We start from the raw sequence: 19,038 nt of genomic DNA, 5'->3' as shown, positions 1-19,038 counted from the left end.
ACAGTCAGAGGCCAGGCCCAGCTGCAGCTGCACGAACGTGACACGACTTTATTCACATCAAGATACAAAATTATAGTTCTCTAGAAATTTTTCTTCTGCTCAAGTGTCTAGGCAGGGAGCACACAAAGGGGACCTGGAGTGGGGCTGGGCCAGGCCCCCCTGCACCCCATGCTCCCCCAGCTGTGGAGGACCCCTGCCCCCACTTCTGCCCCCCACATGGGTACAGGAAGAGGGCTAACACAGAACTGACAGGCTGGGGACTCTCCCTGCCAGCTCCAGGCAGCACCACCTGGTGTCCCCCTCCACAGGGCTTAGGGGCCACAAGCCCTGTCCCCTCTGAGGTGACAGTGGGCATAATGGAGTTCCTGCACACAGAGGGCCTGAGGTCAGTGTCCTTGGGGAGATGGGAAGGGGTGCCTGGGGGCAGGGGCAACAGAACCAGAAGCACAGACACCATTTTACAGGGAGAGCAGCCCCAGAGGCTGGTGAGGAGAGTGCGAAGCGCAGGGCGGGAGGCAGACAAGAGGGGGGAGGGAGGGCTCCTCGCCATCACTGCGGCAGTGCCTTCAGGATGGCGTTCACTTCCTCAGCCACAGCCGTCAGTGCAAACTCAAACTGGTCCTGCAGGAACACAGCAGGAGGCATGAGGGTCCCTGCCAGCCTGGCCCCAGGGGCTATGCATGCTAATGTGGAGAGAGAAGATCCCCAGTTTGGGGCATACCTTGGTCTGCACCATACCAGGCCGCTGATCTCGGATGTGCTCCAGCGTAGCAGCTATGTCTATCTCCTTCACCCCTGGGGCAGAGGGAGAGAGGGGTGCTAGGAGGGGAGTGCACAGGCCAAGCTCATGGACAGGGCAGAAATGGTGCTTCCCTGCACCTACCTTTGGCCATTCGGTTCAGGACCATGTCTACAAGGATGTATGTCCCAGTCCTGCCTGCACCGTCACTGCAAAACACAGATGCTTAGTCCAGGGGAGCTGGTTCCAGTGGGACTGGTCCTGGGCAGCAGGTCCCAGCCTTCAGTCACCCTGGAGCCCAAATGCCCCTCCATCCCCTGCAGTACCTGCAGTGCACAATGATAGGGCAGGAGCGACCCCGGTAGCACTTGTTGACCTTCCTGCAAGGATAAGAGGGAACAGATCAGTGCCCTGCTGTGCCAGGATCAAGGCTGTGCTAGGTGTCCCTTGCTGTGCTCAGTGGGGCAGGGCAGCAGCACACCATGATGTGGCCCTGGGGGTCCCGCTCATGGCTCCTCCTGCCTCCATAATGGTGCTGGGCATGGGATGGGGACCAGGAGTGGAAAGCGGCTGGGGCAGGGAGAGGAGCTCAGTTCCTCAGGTGCCCAGCCTGGGGAGGGGAGCAGTGGCAGGACCCCCAGGGAGCGGCTCTGGTCCGGTGGGGCGTGAAGCTGGGGGCCAGGCGCCGGTGGGGCTCCTGGCATGCTCCATGCAGCAGGCACGGCTGCCAACGATCACTTTTGTGACTATGCAACTGGAGCCAGATTACTAGCTGCAAATCACAAAAATGACGCCGGCAGCTGCGAGAGAGAGACAGAGACAGACAGAGAGAGAGAGAGAGAGCGTGAGCGGGACTGAGAGGAGGGCGACATGCTCAGAGATCCCCCACACTGCCCTAGGCTGGGTCTCTTGCCCCACACAACCTAGGGACAGTGAGCAGCCTGTGCCTGGCAAGAGCCCACCACCACCCAAGGACCTAAAGACCTGGGCAGGCAAGTGTCCTGGGAGCAGTCCCAGTCCTGAGGCTCTTGCCCTGGGCTAGCTGGGGATCCACCACTGGCTGTAGGACATTGGGAGCAATGCGTCACAGCCAGTTCAAGGCTGGGGATTTCTTCTTGCACCCATGGCTGGGGAAGGTGCCAGTCATTGCTGCCCTCCATGCCAGCTCTGGGGAAGAGCACTTTCCCACCCTCACTGTGAAGGCTGGAGAGCCCTGGCAATCTCAGCCAGAGGTTTCTTGCTCACCAAACCCTATTGAGCCCCATCCCAAGTTGGCCAAAACCTGTTTTTTCTGCTCCCTCCCATCCATGGCAGCTCCTAGCCCTTGCACCTGGTCCATGCCATGGCCCCAACCCTCATCATCGTGGCAGCGATGTCCTCGCCCATCAGTGGCCCACATTTGGGATCACCGCTGGCTCCCCAAGGGCTGGCACAGTGCCAGGGGGAATGCTCACCTGCGGAAGTCAAGGAGGGGCCGGGTGGTGGTGGGGATGCCCTCGGCCGGCCAGCTGAGGAAGTGGAACTGTGTCAGGGTGCGGGTCTCCTGTGACTGCACATTTTTCAGGTAGAAGCTGCGCACCAGGAAATCCTCACACCAGATGTGCTCTGACACCAGGTTCACCTGCCCAAGCGAGGCAGACCATGGGTGTCAGTGCCAGGCAAGGGGGCTGCACGCAGGGGGACAGGGGCTGGACATGGAGCTGCACTCAGGGGGGACATGGACAGCCTGCTCCATGCCACAGGCCACCTGCCACACTTGCCTCATAAATGTGGTAAAGAGAGGAGCCTTCATCCGGCCAGTAGCGGTCACACTGCTTGACACTGTCCTCGGCCAGGGGGCTCAGCATGACAATGACAGTGCAGCCATGTTCCCACACCATCTGTGGGCAAGGCAAGGGGAGTTTCACTGCTGGGGAACAGCCCAGGTGGGAGGGCAGGCCAGCCCCTGTGACCCATTTTGTGGGCAGCACACAAAGGGACCCCAATGGGCTGGCACTGCTGTGTGACACTCACCTGCCAGAAGTCAGCAATAGTGTGGGACAGCGGCCCCTGTGTGGCAATGTACGCTGGCATCCGTGGGTCATGCTCAATCTGGAGCAGGAAAAGGGGTATCTGACTTCATGCTCTTCGGCCAGGGGTTGGTGACACTTGAAGGAGTAGGAGGATACTCCAGGGGTGATAGGAAGGTTGGGAAGGGAGATTCAGGTGCCGCAGCCAGGAGGAAAATGGGATTTAACAATTGTTTGAGCAATGGGACAGGCACAAAGCTCGCATCTATAGCCCTCAGGGATGTAACTTCAGCCCAGCTCTATCCCAGAGTGAAATCCTGGGCACATCAAGGAGCAGGGTGGCAGGGCAGGAGCCCCCAGTGATCACTCACGATTGGGCTGGCATTGATGAAGTCACTGCGGGATGGGTTGCTCTCGGCTTTCAGCTTGATCCGCACATGATCATCTGGGGGAACAGGCCAGGAGGCTTGGTGAATGGCTGGAGGAGCTGCAGGCACACTAATGCTGCAAGGAGCCATGGCCCTGAGGGTCCTCATGGCCCACACCCTGCTCTGCTGGTCACTGGGGCAGGGAGACTGGGATGCTCACAGGGCACATAGTCGGGATTGCGGTTCTTCTTCAGGTTGGCTTCGCTCTGGGCGATGGAGCAGCTGCTGGGCTCAGCTTGGTAGGCACAGAGCGCCTGCCACTCCTTGGCCAGCCGGTCCCGGTTGCGCAGGTGGTCCTCCATGTAGGCCTGGGGCAGAGGGGCAGGAGTCAGCCGAGCGGTAGAGGGGCAGGCGCAGGGCTGGGGAGGGGGCTGGCAGCCCTGCAGGCTGGCTGACCAGGATCATGTGTCCGGTTGAGATGTCCATGTTGGACTGGACGGGCTCCTCGCACCAGGAGGGCGTGCTGCTGTGGGAGCTGGGGCTGGGCTGCGGCGCGTCGCTGAACTGCGACGAGACGCTGCTGACCCTCGAAGTCTCCGCTGGTGCCGCCGGTGCCTCAGCGCGACCAAAGAGAGACTTGGCAGCCATGTGCTGGCGGCACAGCTCCTGGGGAAGCCCAGCAAGAGCCTTGTCCCTTGGCCCCAGCGCTGCCACAGGGCAGCTCCCTGCGCCCCGAGCGATGCTGCCACGTGGCGGTGACGCATCCCGCAGGGTCCCGCATCCCGCAGGGTCCCGCATCCCGCATCCCTACCTGGTACTCGAAGGTGGTGTCAGCAGCACCCTCCGGCCCCAGGGCAGCCAGGCGCTCCTTCTCGCGCTGCCTGGCGTGGCGCCGGAGGCAGAAGGCCGCCGACACGGCGATGGCGATGACCGCCAGGCAGGCCAGCGCGATGAAGGTCAGCAGCACCGAGTGGAAGCCGTAGCCGAAGCGGGATGGGCGCGAGTAGGCGGCAGCCTCGTTTCGCTGGGGACCAAGCCAAGTAAGGGTTAGCTAGCACGGGGCTGGGGGGACAGAGATCCTATTCTGCTGCACTTTGGAGTTGCTGGGGGTTAAAACAGCCGGATTCTGCCAGCACCCTCAGCTGGGGCAGAGCTGGTGTCACTGGGATGAGGCAGAGTGCACCCACCTACGTGTCATGTGGGGCACTGCTACCATGGTGTCCCTGGAGCTGGAGGAGCTTGGCCGAGCCCAGGTAGCAGGGACTTACTCCTTCCCTGCTTCCAGCCCTCAGGGCTGCTGCTGAGGCATACCCAGCCTGGACTGCCCTTCTATGAGACAGGCAGTGCCCCCTAGAACTTTGGTTTCATGATCTCCTTCTGCCCAGCTGGAGATCATCAAGGGCTTAATTCAGCCCAAGGAGTTAATGGTGTAGGATAGGCAACTGCAGCACTGGGTGTGCTATTCCCAGGGGACTTTCCCAACTGAGGCTGGCTCTCCCCTGCTCCACAGTAGAATACTGAGGGAGGCAGCGTGTGGAATATGCCAGCACTGCTGGTACCATCCCAGGTGTAGCAGCTAGGGGACAAGTCCTCTCTGTTGCCCTCCACAGTTACGACACAGAGCAGTCCCTGCCACCTTGCAGGTAGGGCTCCTTCCCTGTGACTGTGGGAGACACCCCAGTACATGCCAGTCCCCTGCTGGAACAGGATGTTGCTCAGGCCTTGCTGGACAAGACCTTCCTGTCAATACCACGACTGCCTAGGTCCAGCTAGAGCAGCACAGGGATGCTGGGGCATCACCAATTCAAACATCCTGTGTCCAATGAACTGCCAGAGCCCTGCATTACCTCATTGCCACAGACTCCCATTGGCTATGAGCCTGATGAGGTTACTGAGGGAACACTGCACCATCATCAACTACATCATCATCATTGCCTGGGGATGTCCCCAGCCGAGGTGTCCCTGCTGCCACCTGCCCCCCAGCACCTGACTGCTGTCAGGGTCCAGCCAGTCCTGCAGCCAGGGGACCCACCCACCCAGCACCTCCCAGATCACTGGGACACCCAAGCAGGAGCAGCCCTGCAGCCTCTGGAGGTTCAGCAGAGCTGGGGGGGGCGGGGCAGAAGGGATTTCTCTCCCAAGGCCTGCCCAGGCCCTGCTGTCTCCCTGCCTCCCTACATCCCTCTTCCTCAAATCTTGCACCAGTTCCACCAAGTCCAGAGCCAGGAGGGAATGAAGGAAAAGCACAAGCTGGTTAGAACTGGGAAGGTCAGTGCAGAAAGGGGCTTGCAAAGCTGCCTCAGCTTCCTCTGAGCTCCATCTCTGTCATCTCTGACATCTCTCCCAGTTCCTGCCACCTGCCTCATCAAAAGGCATTGCCATAGACACACTCTGCATATTGCTGATAGAGACAGGTTGTCTCAGTGGTCAGGCAATCCCTTCTTCATGGCCACCTCCAAAGTTCTCCCTTCCTTCCTTCCTCTCTGCTCACAACTACAGCCACATGACAAGAAGCGAGAAATAGGGACACTGGGCTGGGGATATGCTATACCATTTTTCCTTCTCAGGCTGCAAACATGGGAGCCAGGCTTGGTCCCGATCTCCAACCCCTGCTCCCTGCCCCAGGGGACTGTTCCTGTGGCTCCCCAGAGGAGCACGGGGAGGAGTAACCCCTCTCCAAACAGATGGTGCCTGTTCCATCTCTGCCTCCAGTTGCTTTGCCATTCTCTGGGGACATGATGGCATTTTGCCTAGCTACAGTTTGTGGAGTGCTCTGGGAACATCTCAGTGCTCAGGTGCTCAGGACACAGCTGAGATAGGTGGGCAGGCTGGATGGAGGCAAGGGTGAGGAAGTGCCTTGAGGGATACAGCCCACAGCCACCCAGTCTTGGGGGGAAGAAGAGCCTCTGGGAGTCCCTCTCAAACCACCTTCAAACACTGCAGAGCTTTTGTTTTGGAAAGAGCCAAGAGCCCTGGTCAGGATCATGCTGCCAGGCAGTGGAGGGGGGTGGTGGACAGACAGGACTGGAGCAGTCTACAACACGAGTCCTCCAACACAGGACTGGAGTCTATCTCCAACACAGCATCCCAAACACTGTTCAGTCTCCTCTACTCTTAAGCTGTCCCACATACCTGCAGGGACAACTCACTCACAAAGACCCTTGTACTCCAGGGCGGGGGGCTCCTGGCTTGTACCCAGTGGCAGCATCCCCACTCCCCTATCCCTGGCCACCCCAGCCCCAAGAGACAGAATCCTTGCTTGCTCCTACCTCTCCCACTCCTGTTTGCACAATCTTCAGGCCCAGCTCATGCTCCAGCTCTCCCTTCACTTGCTCTGTGGACAGGGAGGAGATGGTCAGGCATGCTTCCCCTCCACAGAAAGACCCCCCAGAAACAGAGCCAGAGGACAGCTCTGACAGCTCCCCAGTTCAGCCAAAGGCAGAGGGATGTATGGCAGGAACCCTCTCTTCCTGGTCCCTGGCAAGAGGCACCCCACAACTGGGAGGGGAAGAGAGGAACAAGATGGGGGACACTGCCCAACTCACCAGTCTGGCTGGCCACATCTGCCAGTGAGAAGTTCTGGGGGTTCTGTCGGATGCGGAAGGTAAGAGCAGGACCCACAACGCTGCCGGGGAGAGGGGGGACACAGTGTGAGATGTGGAAATGCAGAGTCCCTACCCACCCTCAGCACAGCCCAGTCCCTCCTGTGCCCTCCAGGAGTGCTGAGCATGGCCATGCTGAGGCAGCAGCACCCCATGGCCCCAGTCCCCTCACCTGATGTTGATGAAGCTGGCGGTGGAGAGGTGGAGGTGCTTGGCCAGGAGCTCCAGCAGCCGCACGCCAGCAGCCAGCCCCAGGGGCCTGTGGGGGCAGTGTCACATGAGGAGGGGGTGGCAGGGGTGAGGGGACAGTCCCGTGCTCCCCAAGGTCAGGGAACAGGGACAGATAGGCTCAGGGAGCCCCAAGCACACAGCGAGAGTGCCAGGGGGGACAGGAGTGTTGGGATGTGTGGTGGCAGGGTGAGCTGACCCCCCTTGCACAGGAGTGTGCACACATACTCCCAGCCTTCCATCCTGCAATAGTGAGCTCTGGCCTTGGTGTGGGCTGGGAAAGGAAGGCTTTGGGGTGGAACAATAGCTGTGGGTAGAGAATGGATCAGGGGAGTTGATCCTATAGAAACCCAACCCTATCAAAGACCCAACAGGTTCGGTCAGGGATGTGAAGCCGTGACAGCTGTTGGTGGGGAGATACAGACCCTTCACACATGCAGACCCCCTTGCCTGACCCCTAGCTCTCACTTCTGGTCTGTGATGATGTAGCCATACTCGTCTAGTGGCTGCATGCCCTGCTGTGCCCCACCGTCCTTCATCTCTTTGTAGCTCTTCTTCTCCACCACAATGTGCTTTCCAGGGCTGAGTGCATTCCCACTGTGCCCCTGCTGTGGCTCAGCCCGGGGAGCTGGTGAGGATGCTGCCCTGCTCTTCGTTCTGTCCCCTGGGGAGCTGCTGGCTGGGATTTTGGACGGTGGCACTGTGGAGGAAGGGGGCACTGGCTCCTCTCCATGCTGCATGTTCCCCTCCATCACCTGAAGGTAGAAAAAGGGAGAAGCTGGAATCTCTGAGGAGAGCCTTAGGGAAACGTCTCCTCCCCCTCATCCCACCTGTGGCATGGCACCTCCTCCAGCATCACCCTGCTGCAAACCCACCCGTTTTGCTGTGGGCACTTCAGGGCCAGCAACACCTGGAATGGAGAGAGGGACAGAGGTCCTGCAGCATCCACCCCAAAAGGCAACACTCCCTACCCTGAAACAGGGCATGCTAGCACCTGCTGCTGCCAGTCCCATCCCTGCACCCAGCTCACCAGAGCTCTGGAGCAGCTGGAGAAGGGTGGACAGGCTGCTTATCTGCTGGGGACTCAGTTCTGGCAGTCCCAGGCCATAGCTGGCCAGGAGAGAAGCCAGTCTCTTCAGGGAAGCATCTGCAAGAGAATGTAGCATCAGGTTGGATGCTCAGCATCCACATGGAGACCAGGGGCCAGGGATGAAGCAGATGGAGCGGGGGGGGTTACAGGTATATTTTGCCCAGGGGCATAAACCCAAAGAGGAGGGAAAGTGTGAGCCACGAGGAACTCATGGCTGTGGGTACAGGATAGGGACAAGGGTTGGTGCCTGGCTGGAGAACAAGGTACCCGTCTGTGCAGAGGGTGGCTGGGCAGCCAGGGGTGCTTGCTGCTCCCTCTCCTCCATGTTTCTGTAGTCACTGGGGAGCCGCAAGCTGTGCTGAAGCCTGGGGCTGGCAGAGTCCAGGCGGCCAGCTTTCTCTCTGGGCAGGGAAAGCATGCCCAAGTCCTGGAAAAGATGCCCCCCATCCACTCCTGGCTGCCCGCCATAGGAGGGCACAGGGCCTGCCCCAAAAAGGGCCTGGGCAGGGACCCGGCCCAGCAGCGAGGAGGTCTCAGAGCTCTGCCTGGCTGAGCCGCTGGGATGCTGGTGAGCACCATCCTGATAGCCAAACTGCAACAAAACACATGTCAAACCCCACAGCTCCCTGTCACCCCGTGCTGCAGGCAGGGGGTACCCCAGCACCAGCAGAAAGGTGCTGGGAGTGCAGCAGCTCCCTGCCAATCTCTACTTTTCTGCCCAGGGGAAGGCGTTCAGCACCCAGCTTACCTTGTGGTAGGAGTAGGGATTGAGCAGAGCCTCCTCGTACCCCAGCTGGGGTGGGGCAGGCAGCAGGACGTGCTCCAGGTACCGCTGCACCAGAGGGGAGAGCAGCAGTTGTGGGGGCTGCTCCAAATGCTGAGCTGCTGGCAGAGCAGGGTCTGGGGCTAGCGGGGCTCGCCGGTGCTCGCTGCGGAGAGGCAGGAACCTCGAAGGCAAACAGTGTAAAAACTCAACTGGGTAAAGGGGGAAGACCCTCCCCTAAACCCTGTTTGGGGGACAAAGCCCTTGCTGCTCCACTGAGCTCTCCTGGCACTGTCCTACCTGTCCCTGGCCACCGGCTCCAGCGAGGGTGGCAGGCGGAGGCGGGGGATGCGCTCCATCTCCTGAGAGATCACATACTGGGTGATGCCATCCTGCCACGAGAGCCCTGCCATGGGAGGAGGCTGTGAGACATGGAGGCAGCCTGGGAACCATGCATGGGATGCCATCCTAATATTCTGACCCTGTGTCCCATGGCCTGGGTTTGACCCCACTCCTCCTTAGCCCACCCTGGCCTCTGGGCCAGCAGCACTGCTGCAGACCATTCTAGAGCCACTAGGCAATTCTACCTGACACCCCCTCCCTGCAGGGTCACAGTGACTTCCCCCACGCTTCCCTGTTCACCTTGTGCCATGAGATGCCGCAAGACATCCTGCAGACGCTGGAGCACGGGAGATGTGACCTGGAAGTAGGGTCTGTCCTGCACGGAGCCCACCTGGCACTGCCCAAACAGCCCATCTGCAAGAGAAGGGAGACAGTGGGACCAGCTGAACAAACACCTCGAAGTGAGGATCTGCAGGCACAGCCCCACCTTTCTCCTGCCCTGCCCCCCCTGCACTGCACCCTAGGCTCCCCTGCAAGGCATCCCTGCACCCTTCACACATACTTGGGAAGGGAGAGGGGATCCCTGCACCCCTGTGAGCCGCTTACCCTGCACACACACCTCCTGCGGGGAGCACAGCCTTCGGTCAAACAGGCAGCCTGGGATAGACAGACAGACAGGCAGGCAAGTCAGCACAGCATAAAAGGAGGACTCCAGTGGAATTTGCTCATCACCAGCTGCTTGAGGGACCCCTACACTCCAGAAAAGCAGCACAGGGATGCAATGTGGTGATGGTGGGAGGGGACACAGCTTTGTAGCCCATGGCAGAGGCTCGGTGCCAGTCTTTTCTGCCCCTCAGAGACAAGATGGGGGCTGTATAGTAAGTATGCCCTTAGCTCTGGAGAGTGGGGAAGGCCTGGAGATTTTTGGGGTGCTGGCAGTAAGGAAGGTAAGACTGAAGTAGCAGAATCGTGCAAAACCACATCTGCTGCCCTCCTACATGTGGTACTACGAGGAAGAGATGCAACCCAGTGACACCGGAATCCACTCCCCCTGCGAGGCAGACCCCAAAGCATGGATGTAGTGGTGTTGGGGGTGTGGGGTGTGTACCGCTCCAACCCCTTCGGCGGGCAGCACTTGGGCAGGGGGCGGCTTCCCCCTTTCTCTCCCCCCCCCGTTTCGGTCCAAGACCGTCAGCAGCGAGACGGCAGCAGGCGATGACTCAGCCCCGGATGGCAAGGAAGGAACGAGAAAACAACCGGGGGGAGGGGAGGGAGGGGCCCGTCAAGCCCGCCGCGGGGAAAGGGGGCTAGTGGGGATGAGAGTCCTCGAAACCCCGGGAGCCACGGGCCAGTGTGGCCCGGCCACGCAGGTGCGGCGCACAGGACCCGAGTGCCGGGCAGACCCCAGGGACGGCGGCAGCCAGGAGGGGGCCGGGCCGGCTGGGTCGGCGCTGTCCGCGGTGCTAGAGCGGCGCAGCGCTCTCTGCCGAGCCGCCCCGCTCCGCCGGAGGGGCGGTGGCCGCAGCTCCGGGAGGCTCCCCCGGCCAGCACGGTGCTCGGCCGCAGCCGAACCGGAACCATTCCTTGCTCGCTGGCGGGGGCAGCGGGGCCCCGCGGTGCAGCCGGATCCGTCCCGGCACTCCCGGGCCGCTGGATGACGAGGGGCGCAGCGGACTCGGGAGCCCGGTAGTGAGTCAGCGGAGCCGGGGCCGTGCCGCGCGGTGCCGGGAGGCTGCAGCCCTGCTATCGACAGCGACACTCGGGTCCCCGGGAACCCCAAGCACGGACCACACGGACCGACCTGGAGAAGAGCAGGTGCACCGGCTCGGGCGAGCCGCACTAACAGGCGGAGGACAGCTAAAGGGCGGCATGGTCTTGGAGGAAGCCACGCTTAGGGCCGCTGGTCCGGGCTCCCCATCCCTGCGGCAGCCCCAGGCACCGGCTTTGCCCCGGGCATGAGCAAGCATCGTTCTGCTCCCGTAGCTCTCGGGCCCGGCGGGGCGGCAACTCTACAGCCGGCGGGGTGCCCCGGGGATTAGCACACCCACCGGCCCGGCAGCCCCGGGAGAGGGGCGCCCCGGTGCCAATGGCGTACTAGCGGTGCCGGTCCCGGGCCGCCCAGTCCAGCTATCCGCCAGGGGCCGGACTCGCCGCTGCACGCAGTGACAGCACCCTACAGCGGCGGCGACCGCACCGGCCGCGGAGCCCCGTGCCCCGCCACTCCCCGGTAATCTCCTTCCGGCCCTCGCGCAGCCCGGGGCAAAGCCGCCCCGCCCGGGGTCGCGGTCTCACCATGTGCGGCGGTGGCAGCGGCGGCGCCGTCACGCAGCTGCCCGCGGCCGGCCAGGAGGAGGAGGCAGAAGAGCGCCCGGAGGAGCCGCCGCCCCATGCTCCGCTCACGGCCGCACCATGGCGCACCCGCCGGCCGCGCCCCCGCCGCCGCCGCCAACCCGCGCCCCGCCGCGCCGCGCGCCCCGCCCGCCGCCGCCGCCCCGCCAATGGCGCGCTGCGCGCTGCCGCGGCCAATCGGAGACCCGCGCGGCTGCCCCCCGCTGTCCAGCGGGGCCAATCACGCCTCGCTCCGGGGAGAGGCGGCTCAGAGCCGCGCAAATCGCAGCGTCCCCGGGGGCGAGCCACGCCCCCCGGGGGTGTGCCGCAGCGCCAGCAGAGCCCCCGCCAATCAGCGCCCGGCCCTTCCCAGCCCTGCGGCCGCACTGGCTCCCGCCTGGGACACGCCCCTGAGAGCCGCCCAATGAGCGGCGAGCGTGGAGCCGCACCCTCGTGCCCCGCCCGGCGGCACCGCCCGGGCACCGGCCGCGGGGAGAGGGCGGCACTGGCCGCGGGGAGAGCGCAGCCCCGGCCCGGGCAGGGACCCCCCGTCCCGGCCCCAGCAAGCAGCTTCACGTCTGGTGCCGGCAGATCCCTGCGCACACGGCAGGCGCATTCATGGGGAAAGGCGCGGCCCCAGCGCTGCACGAGACAGGGGACCTCCTCCCGCCAGCTCTCCCTGGGCAGGAGCCGAGCCCTGTTCTGCCCCTTAGCTGGGACCCCCAGCACCCCTCGACAAGGGATTGTCGAGGAATGAATAGGTGTCGCTCACGATTCCAGGGGAGAGCACAGGTGGGAGCCATGGGAGTCCCCAGGGGAAGCCACGTACGTCAGCCCCAGCCACAGTCATGGACTACTCGCTGGTGAGACAGAAATGCTTTAATGGCCCCAGGACTAAACCCACTGCTACTCCCTCCCCGCCATGTTCAGTCGACCACCAGGCTGCTGCTGACTGTCGGCAGGAGCTCGAAGAAGCCCTGTAGGAAGAGAGGCTGTCGGGGTGGGCTGAGCAGAGTGGGGGGACAAGCGGTGGGGGCAGGCAGCAGCTCCCTGTCACAGCGTCACAGCAGGCAGCTCCTTGCAGAGAGCAGGACCACGTCGCCATAGTAACCCATCGCTGACTCAAGGCTAGCACCGGTTGCCATAGGAACTACTTAGGGATGGCAGTCACTGGGGAAGGCTGGGATGAGTGGGGGCACCTCCGGAAGCAGCCAGTACCTGAGCTGTTCTAGAGAGCTGGGGAGTTCTGTGGGACAGCTGGGCTCAGCCCCAAAGCAGGGATTGGATAGGGACACTGGGATGTGGGAGATGCATAGCAGCAGGGAACAGGCTTTAGCCTTCAGGCCTCACCTTGAAGAGGGTGATGCTCTGAAGCACCCCCGAGGTGCAGCACATCTCCCGGATGGAATGCATGGCCAGCTGCGGGCAGCCGATGTCCAGCACACGCAGCCCCAGGCGGGAGGCCAGAATGGGGCCGATGGTGGTGCCGCAGGGTGTGTCATTCCGCACCATGAACTCCTGCATGGGGGCAAGACCTCAGCAGCTCCATGTGCTGCCCCATGGCCTCCCACAAGGGCCCTCAGCCCTGAAGGGAGGTGACCTGGGACAGGGAAGCAGCACTGACCCACACCAGGGTTAAAAAAATGCACCAGAGATAGGATACACTCAGGGCAGGCTCCCATCCTGTTCACCAGCACACCCTGAAGCAGTTCTGGAGCTGGAGCCCCAGAGCAGCAGGCAGCACAGAGACCCCAGTGGGGTCAAACATGCTAACATGGGTGGAGCTTTGGCACAGGCCCCCTCTGATGAAGCCAGGGGCAGGGCTGCAGCCCAAACTCCTGATGTTCAAGGAGCTGAAGCCTAGCCCTGCCCTGCTCACCTGCAGAGGGACACCCACGCGGGTGGCAATGTCCCGGATTACGGCTTCCGTGACAGCTGTGGAGGCGTAGCGCTGGTTGCTGTTCACTTTGATGACAGGGCCCTGCACAGGGGAAGGCACGGCAGGCCCACAATGGGACCCAGGAATAGTCAGTGGCCCTGGAAATCCAGGCAATGCTGTACCACCCCAACATATCTGTCTGTTCTCCCTTTCCTGAGTGAGCCCTTGGGGATGGAGACAGTGTTTCCGTGGGGACAGCCCCAGTTCAGAGCAGGGAGGAGCTCTACAGACACGACTGGGATCCCAAATGATTAACATGAGACATGTGGCATAGTCAAATCCCACTGTGGGAAAAACGTTTCCCATTTGAATGCTCCCAAGTTGTGCCCTGGAAGCAGCTGGACAATCCACAGTGCTGCAGGACAGCCAGACAGCAACCATCCTAGACCAAAGCAGAGGGCTGCCCTCACCTTGTGGAAGGCTGGACGATGATTCTCCTCATGCTTGTCCCTGCAAAAGAGAAGGAAGAGTTTCACACTATAGCCTTCCCTCCCTGCTGCAAAAAGGACTGTTCTGTCTGTAGTACCTGGGGAGTAATGGGGATACATCCCACAGGTGGCAGGGCAGCTGCCCTGGCCTGTGGCACAGATCAGACTACTCACACATAATTGGGGTGCACAGCGTGGGCCATATCAGCACTGATCATGTAGGACTTGGCCACTGCCTCCTCGAAGGCTGTCAGGTTGTGTGGGGATGCCGAGATCCGGCGCAGCACCAGCTCCGTTAGCAGGGACTCTGCGCCCTGTGCACTCTCTGACCCTACCTGCCAAGGATCACCATCAGCACTACCACAGGGGCCAGATGAGTGACAGGGCACTCCCTAAAGCCAGCAAAGCAGCTTCCTACCACACCACTGCTTCCTACCCCTGCCTGGGCCATGCTCCACGTGGGTGTAAGCAAATCCCTGCTTCCTCCACTGGAGTGTGGGATCTCTCTCCTGCTAGGCATGGCTGGGGAAGAGCAGAGAACACAGAGCCCCTTCTGGCACCAGCCCCCCATGTCTGTGCCCCTCGCTCACCTCCTCGTTGTCATAGAGTGCGATGAGACGCACATTGGGCTCCTGGGAGAGGGACGAGGGTGATGCACAGGAGTCAATCAAGGCCTGCAGGGTTGGGGGGAATAGACACCAGCCTGAGTGCCACTCCATTATGGGAATCTCAGAACAGAACCATCAGGAAATCCCCTAGAAGAGCCCAAAGCATGGAGGAAGGGAGCTGTGGGCACACACATTGCCCAGCAACAGCAGGAGTCACCCCTGGGAACTGCTGGGAATCCCACACACCCAGCAAAGGAGGCATCCAACCCCAGGTCCTCCAACAAATTAGACCCATTTACGAGAACAGAACTCCCCACAGAGCCTTTGGCCTGCCCAAAGCTGAACTTGGGTGAATGGAGGACATGCTGCAGCCTCCCCTCTCACCTGCAAGGCGCAATAGCAGCTGTGCAGGTTGTCCAGACGTGGGGAGAAGATGAACTCATCGAAGGCACCACCCAGCGTCTGCAGAGGGCCAAGAAGAATAAGGGACAGACTCTGGGTCACCTGCTACTAGGTCCCCATTCCAGTACCCTTATGTCTGCCCCTCAGGAGCAGCTTCCTCTCGTTCCATTCAGCTCCCAGACCTGGCACACCCCAGGCAGAGGATGTATGCCAGGTAACACCTGTGCAGTGCCAGCCTGTAGCACAGACAGAGGGAGGCTCCTGCCCTTACTCACCGCTGGCTGAGTATCTGCCAGGCATAGCTCTAGCTCCACAATCTGCTCTGGTTTCACCCCCAGCTGGGGGCAGATCAGCGAAAGCAGAACAGGGCTGTGCCGCTCTGCCTGTGAAGAAAGTAGAGCTGCGGGCAGGGCAGGCAGTGGATGGCAGGAGAAACTCCTGGTTTCCCTTTGCAAAGCTGTCCCTGACCCTGCTTATGTTGGTAGAGTCCTCTCTCCTACTAACATGTCTGTTTAAGCCCCCACCTCATCCAGGACACTGTGCTAGCCCCCCTCCTCCCTGCCCGGCCCCCCTCCTCCTCCCTGCCCGGCCTCCTCAGGGGGATGCACCCCTTCCACACTGGCTGCAGGCAACGGTGAGAAGAGAGAGATGGCTGAGCAGATGTGCTGTGTACACAGCTGTGAGGCAGAATGGAAGGTTACCAGCTTCTCCACAGGGAGAAGGGGAACCTGGTGGCAGGTCCCTGAGGACTCAAAAGCAAAGGTGACAAGGATGAGGTCCTTGCAAGCATCCCTGCTGATTCTTGGCACACAGCTCACCTGGGCCGCAGCACTGCAAGGTGTGGACTCCATAAGCACCTCTTTTTCCAGCTCCTCCTGCACTGCAGTGGCCAGAATGGGAACCCTGTGGGGGTCAGCAACATTAGCTCCCAGAGCTTTGCTCACCTCACCTGCTTGGGTCACACACCACCAACCCTTCCTGGGGCGTTTGCCTTGCTCCTCCAGGGAGCGACTGCTATGCTGGATGGAGCAAGAATGTACATTTTAAGCATAAATCTGTTGTGCCACCTCAGAACACCCTAGTGTCCTTTCCCAAGACCTATGCTTGGAAGCATCTCCTGGAAGGACTCTATGGGGCTAAAAGCCACTGCAGCTCTCCCCACTGCAATGAGTGGCTGCCAAAGGGAGAGCTAAGGAGGGGCTTTGCTCTAGCTAGGTCCCAGCCCTCCCAAGGGCTGGCCAAGGGTCAGGGTTCAGCCAGTCCTTACAGGTGGTGCTCAGTGTTGGGTCCAAAGCTCTCATTGATGTTGCGCTGCAGATGGATGGCCAGGTGAGGAATGCGGAGGACGGGCCGCTCCACACGCACCAGACGCTGCTCCAGGCGCCCCGTGGCTGGGTCCTGAAACACAAGGAGCATTTCTGGGCCAGGCCTGCAGAGCTGAGAGGCTGCAGCAGGTTCCACTCTGTGTGGGGGTCACAGACCCAGTGCCAGAGACACACAGCTATCCAACAGTTCATGCCCTAAATCAGACTCACCTTTATGATCACCCTCCCGGCCACGGTGAGGTCACGGTCAAACCAGGTGTTCCAGATGCCCCCTCCATAGGTCTCCACTCCAACTTGCACTATGCCCACCTGTCCCCGCTTAGAGCGACGCTTCACCTGGCCAACAGCAGAGGTGTCACTGCTGGCACCATGAGGCGCTGGGGACCGGGCAGACAGTGGCAACTGGGCAGCACATGCCCAGAGCCTCACTGCTGATTCTGCTAGCACAGGGTGCTTCACAGCACCCTTGGAGAGGCTTTGCAGGACAGGGAACACAGAGGAGACAGCAGCAGGAAGAGCAAAGCAGGGGCTGCTTTGGGTGACAGATTTGGGAGGTGTAGGGAGCCAACAATGGGTGTAGGGAACCAGCAACGATGCTGCAGAGTACAGGGGTATTCAGGATAGTTTTTGCTTGTGCCGTGAAACTGAAGGACCCCAGAGAAGGACTCAGCACCCAGCCGGGAGACCTTACCCTGAGGCAGGGGCTGTCGGTGTGGGCCCCTAGCAGACTGAAGCCATTCCCGGGCTGGAACTGGCCGCCGACGGCAAAGGCGATGAGGGTGGAGTAGTTCCTGGTGATGAAGTACTGGAAGCAGAAGGGCAGAGGTGAGGTGAGGTGAGGCGCCCCGTCCATCCCCGCTCCCGCCGCCCCGTCCGGCCGGGCCCACCTTGTGCGCCGGCCGCACGTCCCAGTGCTCCGTCTCCTTCAGCTCCTGGAAGCCGGCCTGCAGCAGCCGGCTGCGGCATTCGGCCACCACTGCGGGGGGAAGAAGAGCCGTCAGGGCGGCCCGGGGGGAAGAGGAAGCGGGCCGGGGAGGGGAGCGGGCGGCGCTCACCGTGGTACGGCGAGGGACTGCGGTTCACGAACTTCACCAGCTCCTGCGCCGCCGCCTTCGAGCCCTGCGCCGCCGCCTGCGGGCACCGCCATCAGCGCACAGCGCCGGCAACACCCCGCCCCGGGCCGGGACCCCCGCGGCACCGGGGACCCCCGCCCCGGCGGCACTGCCCGACCCCGTCCCGCGCCCGCCGCCCGCCCGGTACCTGCATGGCCGCCACCGCCCGCGCCGCCGCCCGCGCCCCCTGCTGGCGCGGAGGAACGCGCGCCCCGAACTCTGCACCCGGCAACCTGCGCCCGAGTCAGTGCACACCCTGCAATGCACACCCTGCACCCCGAACCCGAACTCTGCACCCGGCAACCTGCGCCCGAGTCAGTGCACACCCTGCAATGCACACCCTGCACCCCGAACCCGAACTCTGCACCCGGCAACCTGCGCCCGAGTCAGTGCACACCCTGCAATGCACACCCTGCACCCCGAACCCGAACTCTGCACCCGGCAACCTGCGCCCGAGTCAGTGCACACCCTGCAATGCACACCCTGCACCCTGCAATCTGCACTCAATCTGCACCCGTCAATCTGCGCCCGGGTCTACACCCCGTGATGCACACCCTGCACTCTGCAATCTGCACTCAATCTGCACCCGTCAATCTGCGCCCGAGTCAGTGCACACCCTGCAATGCACACCTTGCACCCTGCAATCTGCACCCGTCAATCTGCGCCCGGGTCTACACCCCGTGATGCACACCCTGCACCCGGCAATCTGCACCCGAGTGTACACCCCGCAATGCACACCCCACAATGCACACCCTTCACCCAATCCTACACCCCGCAATGCACACCCTACACCCTGCAATCCACACCCTGCACCCCGAACCCCGAACTCTGCACCCTGCAATCTACGCCCGAATCTACACCCGCAATGCACACCCTGCACCCAACCCTACACCCCTTAATGAACACCCAGCAATGCACACCCTACTCCCTGCAATCCACACCCTGCAATGTGCACCCTGTGCCCCGCGACCTGGGACCCACGAGCCGCACCCTGCTCCCCCTGCCAAGCACATCGCACTCTCACCCTGCCCCTCGCACCGTGCACTCCGCACCATGCACCCTGCATCCCACAGCCTGGTCCAGACCAGGTGAACACAGTGCTTGGCAAGGCTAGGGTAGAGCTGAATTAAGGGTGGGTGGAAGAGGGATGCAGCCAGGAGAGGCTGGAGTGGGAAGCAAGGGGCAGGGACAGGCTCCACAGCATACACCCATCCTGCCCTGCTGTGCTCGAATTCTAACTGGGGAGAGCAGGAGCTGCCCCCAAATGGGGCTTGGCCTGCCTGCAGTGGGGTGCAGGAAAACACACTTGCTTCCCCGAGGCTAGGTATATTTGGAGTGGGTCACAGTGAAGCTGCAGCCCCCCCCTGCCTTGGCACTGCCTGGCCCTCATAGGAAACACGGCACAAACCCTTGGTGCCATGCTGGAAACAAATGTCTCTGAGTGACAGCAATGCAATGAGCTGGCACAGTGGCCGGGCAGCACCCAAGCTGCCTGTCAGCCCCAGGAGCGATAGGACCCCTTGGCCTTGCATGGATTAGGGTGCCTCCTGCCCTTGGCTGGGTTCCCTTCATGGGCTGGATGAAGCAATGGGGTTTTGAGTTTCAATCAGTCCTCATGCATCATTTCCCAGCAGAATCCTTTCTTCCTAGCAATGAGTGTGTGGCCCTGGGAGATGGACGTGGCAGCCTGTGAGTGCTGCATGGGGCCCAGGTGTTGGGTGCCAGCTGGATTCCCAGCTCCTGAGTCACCCATGT

At 61.8% G+C, this 19,038-nt stretch overlaps 3 protein-coding genes across 7 annotated transcripts in view; all 3 read right to left on the bottom strand.

Annotated features, from left to right (window-relative positions):
• ATG9A (autophagy related 9A) overlaps nucleotides 1-11,191 on the bottom strand; it is a 62,673-nt gene extending 51,482 nt beyond the window's left edge. Inside the window, exon 1 of the mRNA XM_056495857.1 lies at nucleotides 11,186-11,191. The gene's annotated coding sequence lies outside the window, so the exon portion shown is untranslated. The remainder of the gene's footprint in view (nucleotides 1-11,185) is intronic.
• Nucleotides 23-11,596, bottom strand: PTPRN (protein tyrosine phosphatase receptor type N). Of its 4 annotated transcripts, none has more exons than XM_056495853.1 (23): nucleotides 11,434-11,596; nucleotides 9,748-9,798; nucleotides 9,442-9,555; nucleotides 9,100-9,205; nucleotides 8,785-8,983; nucleotides 8,304-8,628; nucleotides 7,977-8,093; nucleotides 7,777-7,856; nucleotides 7,415-7,701; nucleotides 6,891-6,977; nucleotides 6,662-6,741; nucleotides 6,386-6,450; nucleotides 3,928-4,140; nucleotides 3,573-3,782; nucleotides 3,337-3,484; nucleotides 3,120-3,193; nucleotides 2,753-2,830; nucleotides 2,500-2,619; nucleotides 2,194-2,360; nucleotides 1,066-1,119; nucleotides 884-948; nucleotides 722-795; nucleotides 23-621 (listed from the first exon to the last, which is right to left on the bottom strand). In XM_056495853.1, the coding sequence occupies exons 1-23, from the start codon at nucleotides 11,528-11,530 to the stop codon at nucleotides 550-552; spliced, it is 2,883 nt and encodes a 960-aa protein (XP_056351828.1). In that variant the 5' UTR covers nucleotides 11,531-11,596; the 3' UTR covers nucleotides 23-549. The 4 variants fall into 4 exon arrangements, with proteins under 4 accessions (XP_056351828.1, XP_056351830.1, XP_056351829.1 ...); XM_056495855.1 differs by having other exon boundaries at nucleotides 7,822-7,856; nucleotides 11,434-11,594; XM_056495854.1 differs by having other exon boundaries at nucleotides 8,785-8,965; nucleotides 11,434-11,594.
• Nucleotides 11,597-12,330: 734 nt separating this feature from the next.
• On the bottom strand, nucleotides 12,331-17,746 carry DNPEP (aspartyl aminopeptidase). Of its 2 annotated transcripts, XM_056496399.1 has the most exons (15): nucleotides 17,432-17,742; nucleotides 17,227-17,302; nucleotides 17,059-17,147; nucleotides 16,863-16,976; nucleotides 16,382-16,507; nucleotides 16,114-16,244; nucleotides 15,665-15,749; nucleotides 15,122-15,229; nucleotides 14,829-14,906; nucleotides 14,427-14,510; nucleotides 14,011-14,171; nucleotides 13,819-13,858; nucleotides 13,349-13,450; nucleotides 12,820-12,987; nucleotides 12,331-12,446 (listed from the first exon to the last, which is right to left on the bottom strand). In XM_056496399.1, the coding sequence occupies exons 1-15, from the start codon at nucleotides 17,435-17,437 to the stop codon at nucleotides 12,396-12,398; spliced, it is 1,419 nt and encodes a 472-aa protein (XP_056352374.1). In that variant the 5' UTR covers nucleotides 17,438-17,742; the 3' UTR covers nucleotides 12,331-12,395. The 2 variants fall into 2 exon arrangements, with proteins under 2 accessions (XP_056352374.1, XP_056352375.1); XM_056496400.1 differs by lacking the exon at nucleotides 16,382-16,507 and having other exon boundaries at nucleotides 17,432-17,746.
• Nucleotides 17,747-19,038: the final 1,292 nt, after the last annotated feature.

This window comes from Oenanthe melanoleuca, chromosome 7, assembly GCF_029582105.1.
Source record: "Oenanthe melanoleuca isolate GR-GAL-2019-014 chromosome 7, OMel1.0, whole genome shotgun sequence".
In the NCBI taxonomy this organism is placed as follows: domain Eukaryota; kingdom Metazoa; phylum Chordata; class Aves; order Passeriformes; family Muscicapidae; genus Oenanthe; species Oenanthe melanoleuca.
Note: the sequence above shows the minus strand (reverse complement) of the source record. Positions and strands in the feature narration are given on the sequence as shown.